This window comes from Schistocerca nitens, chromosome 2 (assembly GCF_023898315.1).
Source record: "Schistocerca nitens isolate TAMUIC-IGC-003100 chromosome 2, iqSchNite1.1, whole genome shotgun sequence".
Taxonomy (NCBI): Eukaryota; Metazoa; Arthropoda; class Insecta; order Orthoptera; family Acrididae; genus Schistocerca; species Schistocerca nitens.
The window spans coordinates 825,617,703-825,629,762 of NC_064615.1; the positions used below are offsets into that span (position 1 = coordinate 825,617,703).

Sequence of the window (12,060 nt, forward strand, 5' to 3'; positions counted from 1 at the left end):
CGTTTACATTATGTACTTTCACCAAATCATTTAATGGCAGTGTCATATTCATGGCATTGAAACTAATCTATTAAAAAAATAGTTTCACAGTCTAATGTAGGCAACTGATGCTTGGGAGTATGTGCCACTGATTACTGACAGCACTCCAACTGGTACAGTGTACCTGCTGACCTTTTGGTGGTCGAGGAGGGGAAGCTGACTGTCAGAGTTACTTGACAAAACTGCTGTATTTGCAGGATATTTTAATTTCATATTAAGTATCTCATGGTGTATGACCACTGCATATTCTGCAACACTTTGGCAGCCTTGCTTTATGGAATATACAAGTATGTTCATGGCAAATACAGAAGATAAAAATATATCCATGATTTTTAAAGATAAATGTGAAAAATACTTTCACTTCAGAATGAAGAAGTATATCACATTGACAATGCCACTCTCATTTCACACTACAGGCCTTTTCTTCTTTAATATTGTAATCTTTTACTTTCAAGTACTAACAACAGCTGAGAGAATGACTAAATAAATGTCATCCATGTACCCACTGCCACGTTTTCAGGTAGGTAAAAAGAAAATCAACATACCTGCAACCCTAATATGCTGCAGTCGCGGCATGAGTTCACAGTCAAAGCAGCACATCGTATCACCTGTGAGGAAGCGAGAACCCTTACGAGCCAAATGGTCATTGATCTTGCGAAGATGTGATAGGAGACTGTGGGTGCTCGTTGAATCTTTCTTAATTAGCATCAGCTTCAATTTCTGTTTTAACAAAGAAAAAGTTTTCTTAAAAAGGAAGAACTACTTTAAATTAAAAGTTACATCAGTACATATTCCTACTATTGTCAACCCTTCTGGTTAAAAGAACTGACATTTTATTTTTTTAATGTCCTGAAAAACAACAATATATTTCACTTGCAACATTTTGTTGATCACAAGTACAAATTTTTTAGCTCTTACTCCATAATATTCTGCAGAGACTTAAATTGTTGGATGGTGGTGGTGGGTGTAATTTTTAGCCTGAAATACATGTGCAGTTTCCCTCTTTATTGCAGGCACAGCTCAATCCTACATGTCTGTCTCTTTGTTATGTGTGCACCTGACGACAGCATTTGTTGGCATACTTTTTGGTAACTTCATCTTTCCCTTCAATACTTTTAGGCTGTTATCTAAACTGCAGCACAAAAGGGCTGCTCCTCACAAAGAAAAATTAATCTGTCCATCTCACAATGCTGCTACTATATCAAAATCAGGAATCTAAGCCTAGAGAAATGCACCAAAAATTATCAGAAAAATTACATATATCTCATGAACGAGGACATTAGTTGACCTTTCCTAACGGCAACAATTCTTGACTCACTGTTGTCTACATGTCTTGCCTCCTCTCATCTCATCCCCCGATTAACTATAATCTCTCATCACATTCATAGACGTAGCTGTCATTTTACGTTTCTCTGATTATGCTTCACCACATTCAACTCATTATTACTGTATTAAAATTACACAGGTTATGAAACTGACAATTTTAATTGCTTTTAACATCAATGACAACAGGAAGTCTCAGTCGAGACCACATTTTTAAATGAATCATGTAAACTTGACAACACTGATAAATTTCAAGAAGATCTGTAGCAGTACAGGCAATATCTCACCCAGATAACTGAACACTTAACAAGTGGCTACATGGCTGTGAAATTGACATACTGTACAAGTGAAGCATATGAACATAATCTGAGAACTGTATTCTTATTGTCTCATTGCAAGTTATCAGTATGAGTACCTGTGACCTACCCACTACATAAATTTTATTTCACTCAATCACTATGTCATTGCAACATAACAATGAGCTCCACATGCTGAAGGTAATACTGGTGTCGTTATCAGATGTGTGTACAAAAATTAAAAACTTTTAAGTTTTAAACTTCAGCTATTTACTACATCTAAACAGTAAATTCAAGTGAAAAAGTTTTGATAGATTTCTTTTTTTTTTTTGCCCATTGGCCATAGAATACAATTTGAATTTCCAGAAGGAAATGACTGGTTATGCTGTGGGAACTCAGGAGTGTAAAATCTGGACAATGGTGCTAGAAGAATTTTTATCCCATTTTCCCTGCATAGCAGACTGATTTCTTAAGGTGGGATGCCACAGACATGGGTTAACAAGTCTATTTTTCCACAATTTCTTTTCTTAATCTACGGAGTTTAATCTATGTTGAATATCTTTCATTAGAAGTGCCTTTAAAATATTAAATTGTTGAACTCTGAATGCAAGCCACTCCCACCTTTTCAGAAGTTTGGAGCACAGTAATAGGCAGTCTTCTTTCAAATATAAACTGTACAATACTCCAATATGTGGAGTATATGTGGAATGTGTATGCCAATCCAAAGGAGACTTTGTGGCAAGTTTCATCACTTGCTAAAGGAGGAGAAATGAGCACTACTTAAGAGTGGAAAACAATTAAGAGAAAAAGCAGATTTACTCTTAAGGAAATTCATTCCCTTCAGTTACATTATGGGAGAGTTATTAGGAAAAATACAAACAATTTAGAGACAAAGATGCAAGCTGTATGGGCAATTTAGTTTCACTAGCTATCCAAAGACCACTGCATAATCTGTGCCCAAACGACTTATGTTACAAGTACAACACAATAAATGAAACCTGTCACAGCAGCACTCACTATCAGAATGTGTTATGAATGCAATTAAAGCCACATTCACATATCTTACAAACCTTGTTTTACTGAGGAAAAGACCTTACAATAAAATTTTCAGACTGATTGCATGATTAGAATATCAGTTATGCTTTTTTCCCCAAAGTCAGTTTTTTAAAAGTTAATGTTTGCGGCAAAATACAAAACCTGAGTCTATTACCATACCTTTCCTTAACATACAGCACTTTTTTTGCATTTAAAAGCTCAGTTCCACCTTACTAACTGTGGCTATAAAACTTTTAAAAGAAATGTTTACATTTTCTTAGCACCACCACTTTAATAACATGCCGCCTCTATCTACTTCGTACTGTGGTAACAAACATCTTACAAATTCAACAGTTTAGAGACTTTTCTACCAAAGGATGCGTTTTGAAGAAAATTTAATGTTTTGAAAAAGAAATCATTCCAGAAACGCAAATGTAAGCTTGCAACACTCAAAGAGGTACCACAAAAATATCAGATACATATATTTTCAACGTAAATGCACCTTGGGGAGAACATATGGGAACAGATTAAACAAGAAAGAGGTACACTATCATGTTCCTGAATTCATTATGGTTATTTTCTGTGCCACCTCATGACATTAGATCCAACATGCAAAGAATCTTTTACATGGGTTAGTTATACTTACACTGTAGAGGTTCTCTATCAATGTAGCTACTTCTTTATCCTGAACAAACAAATTATGGCCACCAGGAACATTCTTCATGATATGCCGTTCAATCTTTTCATTTTCCAATACAGCCAAACCATTATCAATAAGGATTGGTGGTGGTGTTGCTTCGAAGTTGGTCCTGAAAGTTGATTATTTTAACATTATTAAAAACTCTTACCATATGGAGTAGGTAACAATACTTATCACAATCTACATCAGCTGTACAGTCCTATTAAATAGGATGCACTCCTGCTGCTACTAAAACATGCACACTACATAACTAAGTCAGACAACACTGTATGCTTTGCTTTTGAAAATGCCTGAACACATTTGTTGCACTGATAAAGGTGTGTTAATGCTCAGTAGAGCACTTGGCTGCAACAAGCAAAGGTCCAGGTTTGAGTGCCAGTTATTCACAAAATTTTAATCTGTCAGGAAGTTTTAAGTGTGGTTACAAGGAATAAACAATGAGAAGTATAGAAATATCTTTAAATGAAAGCATGAAAAAGCAACAAGGTAGTGATATGGCAAAGCAAGAGCACACACTACGAAGGGACTATGCCATGGCATAGTAATGCTTAACTAATGTTAAACTTGTGTCAGCTTTAATGAAAACGCTGAAGTAATTGTCTATTAAAGTTAATGGAGGGGGGTTCTAATATTTCATTATATAGTTTCGAAGTAGTGAAGAGCTAACAACCAATGGCTCATTAACCACCACTCTTGGCACAAATGAGGAGAAAGAGGGAGAAATAATGAGAAAGTGCTTATATTATGAACATAAGAATCAGGAGTAGGTTTTTAAGTGAGATACAGGGACACTTGCATAAATAAAGTCTTGCACACAAGGTAATGAAAATACCGAATCTAACAGGAAATAGTGAAGCTGAACTGTATCAGAGCACAACTGATCACACACAAAACCTTAGACTTGATCCTGGTTGGTTGGATGACTAAAGGGACTGAACTACTATGCCTTCAATCTTTTTCCCCCCTCAGACACACATCTATGGGACTGTAGATCAGAGATGGCCTACCGCACAAAATCCAGAAGATGAAAACCCCATGATCTACCAGAAGTCAACAAAGACTACATAAAGGACAAGAAAGAAAAAAAGGGGATTTAGGAAGAAAGGCAGGCAAGGCACCATATCTAGCGAGCAGCTGGAAGCCCCCGAAAGCAGAATGCAATGATGGGATGTATGTCCCCCACCCCCCTCCATTAACCAGAGGTACCTCACTTAGAAACAGCCTAAGACAAGACTAACAACACGGACAGGGCAAGAGAGGCACAGATAGACATGATGAACAAGTCTAACAGACCATGCAACAGGGGTTGAGAAACAGTTAAAGAGCAGATAGGCTGAGGGCCAGGGTGGATCACCAAGCCCAGACAGCTGCAGCCCAGCTGGGCTGAGGAGGCAGAGTGTTCTGCCAACCCCTAAATGGGCTGATGAGATTAAGTGGCCCTCCCTTAAAGAGAGTCTTAAAAGCCCCTTCACAAATAAAACATCAAACTAAGTCAATCGCCAAGGCATCTTCTAATGACAGGGTGGCTTGAGAGCCCGCCACAGGGTGGCTAGGTTTGGACAGTCAAGCAAAATGTGTATCGCCATCAAACAGGAACCACAAGGACAATGGAATATGTTCTTCCAATGGAGGAGAGGACAATGAGCCAGCCAACTACGACTGATGGTAGAGTCCTTGCAAGAGGCCTGCATCGAGAACCTCCAAAGATTCATAGGCACAAAAACACAAGCACAGAAAAATTAATACATTTGGTCTCAGAGACCTTGTGGGAAGTGTTGAATTTAAACAGTAACTGAGAACACATGGCCTTTTTGGCCAACCAGTCAGGTTTGTCTTATCTTTACTCTTATTGTTTATTCTAGTTTGACAGGTCTCAGTGTTCTCTCTCTCTCTCTCTCTCTCTCTCTCTCTCTCTCTCTCTCTCCCTCCACACACACACACACACACACACACACACACACACACACACCATCAGCTGACCACGTGTGTGTGTGTGTGTGTGTGTGTGTGTGTGTGTGTGTGGATGGAATATATATATATATATATATATGTGTGTGGATGGATGTGTGTGTGTGCGCGTGTGCGTGTGTGGATGGATGTGTGTGTGTGTGTGTGTGTGTGTGTGTGTGTGTGTGTGTGTGTGTGGATGGATGTGTGTGTGTGTGTGTGTGTGGATGGATGGATGGATGGATGGATGGATGTGTGTGCGTGTGCGTGTGCGTGTATACCTGTCCTTTTTTTCCCCTAAGGTAAGTCTTTCCGCTCCCGGGATTGGAATGACTCCTTACCCTCTCCCTTAAAACCCACATCCTTTCGTCTTTCCCTCTCCTTCCCTCTTTCCTGACTAAGCAACCGTTGGTTGCAAAAGCTAGAATTGTGTGTGTGTGTGTGTGTGTGTGTGTGTGTGTGTGTGTGTGTGTGTGGACCTGCCAGCACTTTCGTTTGGTAAGTCACATCATCTTTGTTTTTAGATATATTTTTCCCACATGGAATGTTTCCCTCTATTATATTGATATTGTACTTTCTTATACCACTACCTGACCAAATGTCAGGCAACATTTTGTAACGTGATCTGATGCCTCATTAGTAGTTTTATGTTTATCAAATGCAGTATTTAAATAAGAAATTTAAAATTACAAGGTGCCAGAGTGAGTATTCATTACCAGACTTCAGGTGCAGAAAGTCTGTTCATACAAACATCTGAAGAAGATAACAGAGATCTTTGCTTTTGTAGCTTCTTGTTCCTTTGTCAAGGAGGAAAGGAATTTGTTGTGGAATAACTGGGATTGGGGCAGATTACTCAGACACCTGAGGGAGAATCCATTTGTAGTAAGGATGAGGGGGAAGGCAAAAAATGAAAGTTTGTTTCAAATTTTTGAGACAATAATCCTTAGTCTACCAAAGATTGTGAATTTACCTTCACACTGTGCACTGCCTCACTGTACGCTGTGTAGAAGAACTGCCAAACTTGAAAATGCTGAAATATGTGGTCATATTCAGATACGCTTTTCTAGCACTAATATATAAAACCTCCAAATGAGGATTTTTCAAGTAATTTTCTTTGTCTGCTGCCTCCAATAGTGACAGTTTGAAAGAGGATACAAGAAAATATTATTCTTCAAAATGATATTGATAAAGCCTGAAAATGCTTAAAACAATTTTCTGTATCACAGTAAGGAATGAGGAAGATTGAGGAGCAAAGTGGCAACTGTACCTGAAGTCAGGTGGAGGTTTCTGCATGTCAACTGTTGTCACCTTGAGACTAATGGTTTTGAGTTCAGCCAGCAGGTACAAGTCCATAAAGTACTCTTGGCAAAAGAGGCAAGCTCCTTTGCGGCGGCCATCGATAGTTGATGCCTACAAAAGAAAATTCAGTTACACAATGTAATTTATAACTTCCTCTAGTCAATGTTTTAAATCTGAATCAAAAAACACCACTGAACAAAATTAAAGCTAATTTTTTATAAAAATCTGAAAAACAATTCAGTCAAGCCAAAATAGTGTGTTAAATATTTAAACACATTGAAGCTGTATTCTTGATTAGGATCCAAATGTAGACATTTATCATTTAATGGCCTCATTATTAACAAAGTCATTTAAGGAAGTTTCACAGATTGAAATCTTTCAGACCACTACTAATACCTTCCAGATTCCACAGAAATACTGCCAATGTGTTGCACAACTATCCTATGAGAAACTAATTTTCTTACTTTTTGCAGCATACACACAATAACATTTAAAATGAATGCCAGATGGAGTATCTGAGGGCAAGATGCACCCTCAGTTGATAAAAGTACTTCATCAAAATATTCAATACTTTGGCAACAAAAAATTAGAAGCAGAAGTACTCCTGAGTGAAGTAAGACCAGACATATTATGCATAAGTGAACATGGACTAACTGAAAGTAAAATACATAATGTGGCAATAAAGGACTACAAACTAGTTAGTTACTTCTGCAGATCTAAATATAAGGGTGGTGGCGTTTGTATATATATTAAAACAGGTACTCTATCAAAGAATGTAAACAGTGAAGCTGCTACATTTCCCATAGCTAGAGAAAAAGACTTTGAAGTTACTGGTATAGTGGCAGAGGATTTTAGAGTGTTTTGTGTGTACAGGTCACCATGTGGCAATATTAGCATCTTTCTAAAAAAAGTTGCTAGCTTATTGAGAATGAATATGAAGAGAAATCTTATTATATGTGGAGACTTCAACATTGACATGGGAAAAAGACACAAAAATAAGACAGGATTTTGAAGAATTGTTAATACAGCATAACATGAAAGTGACAATAACTGCACCAACAAGAGTGACTTCACAAAGTGAGACAATTATTGACAACATAATTACTAATATGTGTAACTATGAGTCACATGTAGTTCAGACAGAAATATCTGATCATCATGGACAACTAATCAGCTTTTGCAGAAGTAATGACACAGTATCAGAACCAAAACAAACAACCAAAGAAATTAGGATCATCAGTGAACAAAATATCAACATCTTTAGAACAATGTTAAGTAAGGAAACCTGGAATGAAACCCTACAGGCCCAGAGTGTAAATGAAAAATATGATGCATTTATTTCAACAATTAAGTACCACTTTAATGTAGAATTTCCCAAAGTAAAGAGACAAGAAAGGCATCAAGATCGAACACAGTGGATTACGAGTGAAATACTAGAACAGCGAAGGAAGCTTCAGGACGTGAGACGGATGGGCGAAGCTGAAAACTATAAAATGTTAAAAAAGAAGTATAGAAAAACAATAAGAGAAGCGAAAGCAAGAGCAATTGACACCACTATAGCGAACTCAAAAAACAAGGCAAAGGCAGCTTGGAATGCAATCAATGCTGGAAGAAAGGAAAAAGATGGGTCAAACAAAGAAGGTGGTATTAGGTCAATTAAAGTAGACAACACAGTGGTCACAGATGGTATGGAAATAGCAAACATACTGAATAATAACTATATCAGTGTAGTAGAAAACCTAAAATTGGAAAGAAATAGTCAAAAACAGAAGGGTATTAAGGTACCAAAAAGATCATGCAGTACTATGTTCTTAAGACCAGTCACGGAAGAGGAATTGCGGAAAACTATACAGAAACTGAAGTCCAAGAAATCAGCTGGTGATGATGAAATATCAAATCATGTAATAAAGCTGGTTTGTGAGGAGATAACACCACCACTGCTGAACATAGCAAACTGTTCTTTCAGAGATGCAATTTTTCCAGAAAAACTGAAGATAACTAAGGTAGTGCCAGTGTACAAGAAAGGGTGTAAGGATGATCCCAACAACTACAGACCATTTTCACTGATATCAGGTTTCTCAAAAATCCTAGAAATGCTTATGTATACCAGATTAGTTAACTATTTGGACAAACATAACATTCTCATGACCTCACAACATGGTTTCAGAAAGGGTAAATCTACAGAATCAGCAATTGTCAGTCTAACAGAATACATTTTACAGTCCTTAGATGAGAAAAAGGTTGTCTCTGCAATGTTTCTGGATCTTTCAAAGGCATTTGACACCATTGACCATGAAATACTGATACAAAAATTAAGCAACTATGGCATTCGGGGGCAACCAGGTGAATGGATAAAATCATACTTGTGCAACCGCAAGCAGTATGTATCATTAGGAAACTCGTACCAATCAGAAACCAAATCCATCAAATATGGAGTGCCGCAGGGTTCGGTAATGGGGCCATTGTTATTTAATGTATTTGTTAATGATATAGGTGTTGAGGAGGAAGAAAAGAAAATACTGTATGCTGATGACATGACAATACTAAATAGTGACCAAAATATGGAACAGCTTGAGAGAAGAGCATACATATCTGCAAATGTCACAGTTCAATGGCTGTTGGAAAATGAACTGGTTATAAATCTAAAAAAGACTATGTATGCAGTGTTTAAAAACAAGGAAAAGGCTGTAGACATGGATTTAGAGGTTGATGGAACAAGGCTGGAAGAAGTAGAATCTGCTAGATTCTTAGGTATTCTTGTGGATAATGAACTGAAATGGAAAAAACATATTAACAATGTCTGTAAGAAACTGAGCTCTGTCATATTCTTAATGATGCAGCTATCACAGTATTCAGACAAGAACCTTCTGTGTACAGTGTATCATGGACTTTTCGAACCATACTTACAGTATGGAGTGACGGTGTGGGGAAACTCAAACAAACAAGAGACAAAACGAGTGTTCACATTACAAAAAAAAGCAATTAGGACCATTTTAAGAAGAAAGACCTCTGAAACATGCAGAAACTGTTTCAAGAATTTAGGTATCTTAACTTTTTCATCGTTGTATATATACAAAACAATAGTGTACATCACAAAAGGTAGTGAGGACTGGATTACAAATGCTGGTGTACACACCCACAATACAAGAAAGAAGAATGAAGTACGGAGCATACCCCACCGACTGGCAATGCTAGAAAAAGGACCCCAGTACTCTGGTATCAGACTACTAAGAAGTCTGCCCAAAACCCTGCAAGACAGTGTATTTCACAATGACTTTACAAAGAAACTTAAAGACTATCTCATCGAAAAAGAGTTTTACAGTGTTGCAGAATACTTATGCCATTAAATTTGTATATATTGTTACTCGTTATCAGTGATGTAAAAATGTAAGCTAAAGGTGTAGACAAAATAAGTGATAAAGAATTTTAATACTTTGACATGTCCTATATTACACGTACATTTACTGTACACAATGTAATCTTACAGGATCAAATAAAATTCAATTCAATTCAATTCAATTCAACTGAAAGACAATTACCCAGGTTAGAGTTCAAGTTCAACACAATTTTAAATAATCACAGGATACATATGGAGTGAAGTGTATTTTTTGATACTCTGATTTTTTTTTTAACAATTACAAAATCTATCCCCAATGTGAGTTGCTCTTTTAGGAGATTGCAGGTTTAGTCTGTCCTTGAATTTACTTCTCAGAAGTATTTTAATCACTGGGTTTAAAATGCACAATGTCTCATGTAGTATTGCTCTAATCAAAAAATGTCAGTTCTAATGTTTAACAATAATTCAAAATATTACCCACTGACACAAAATGGTGCATGTAAAATGTTTACTTTCAGTTGGAAGTAGTCTACTTTGTATCTATATGCTTGTTTAGTTCACCATCAAGTGATAGAATGCAGTTTTCTAAGACACACTGAAACAGCAAAATTACGAACAGCAGCTGAAGACACCTATTCAGTAATCTGAGTACTTTTGACAGTTTTAGTTTTAGTATACCCAACTTTCGTCAGAATGTGAAGTATTTTGATTTAGGATTTGCCAGTGCTTTGAATTGAGTTGGTCTGGACCTTGAGAAGCCCATTTCAGTATTAGTCTTGCACATTAGTCTAGCGAAGTATGCAGGAGAACTTTTATGGATGTTTGCCAGCAGGAGAGGTGCTTGGAGACTGAAATCTAAGTAGATTACATCTCTTATCTGGCCGGAGTAAGTGCATTGATAGAGACATTATCACCTATCGCACCTACCATATGGCAGAACTTGCAAATAAAGACTTTGGTAAATCAGTTTATAAAACCATCTAGAACATCGAGTTCGCCACAACATCTGGAGACAAGAAGAACCGCATACCAGTTAAGAATGTAGCAAGGATTTGGGTTTGGCACACTGTCGGGAAGTTTCAAAGTAGCATACATTTTGCTGCAGGATGAAAGATTCGCCCAGGATAGACTTCTGTTTATCAGCTAACAGGGTATAAAGTTGCCTTATGCATTTTTTAGTTTATTCAGTTGTTACGTCATGGCTGATTTTCGCAAATTTTTTCAGGTAAGTGCTATTGAGTATCTACTTTTCACGGCGTATTTCTCGATCCACAAATTTCTGAGCCAAAGTATAAGAAAAGCAGCATATGTTACAGTTGCATTCCCAGAAATTGTGGTATTAACCGTTTTAGAGTTCTGATTATCATACTTCCATGTAATTACCTTTGAAAATTCTGTATGTATTTCTTTGTGTAGAGTGATTGTCCTCTACAGCAACTATTACAAAGTTGCCCAAGTCTAGAAATCTTTAGTACTTACTATGAGACTTAGGCTAGTTGGGATTTGGTTTAATGTTCTAGCCCTGTTTAGAGGCAAACATTGTACCATAAAAAAGTGATGTGGGTTTACCTCATAGAACCACCTACCATCAATAATACAGGGTGTTACAAAAAGTTACGGCCAAACTTTCAGCAAACATTCCTCAAACACAAAGAAAGAAAATATGTTATGAGGACATGTGTCCGGAAACACTTACTTTCCATGTTAGAGCTCATTTTATTACTTCTCTTCAAATCACATTAATCATGGAATGGAAACATACAGCAACAGAACGTACCAGCATGACTTCGAACACTTTGTTACGGGAAATGTTCAAAATGTCCTCTGTTAGCGAGGATACATGCATCCACCCTCCGTCGCATGGAATCCCTGATGCGGTGATGCAGCCCAGGAGAATGGCGTATTGTATCGCAGCCGTCCACAATATGAGCACGAAGAGTCACTACATTTGGTACCGGGGTTGCATAGACAAGAGCTTTCAAATGCCCACCATAAATGAAAGTCAAGAGGGTTGAGGTCAGGAGAGCGTGGAGGCCATGGAATTGGTCCGCCTCTACTAATTCGTCGGTCACCGAATCTGTTGT

The 12,060-nt window shown here is 37.3% G+C and overlaps 1 protein-coding gene across 1 annotated transcript in view; it reads right to left on the reverse strand.

Annotated features, from left to right (window-relative positions):
• Positions 1–12,060, reverse strand: part of LOC126237090 (chloride intracellular channel exc-4) — a 178,884-nt gene that overhangs the window by 20,070 nt on the left and 146,754 nt on the right. Inside the window, exons 2-4 of the mRNA XM_049946893.1 lie at positions 6,608–6,750; positions 3,340–3,502; positions 585–759 (exon numbers count right to left, since the gene is read on the reverse strand). Coding sequence (XP_049802850.1) covers positions 585–759; positions 3,340–3,502; positions 6,608–6,750 — 481 coding nt within the window. The remainder of the gene's footprint in view (positions 1–584; positions 760–3,339; positions 3,503–6,607; positions 6,751–12,060) is intronic.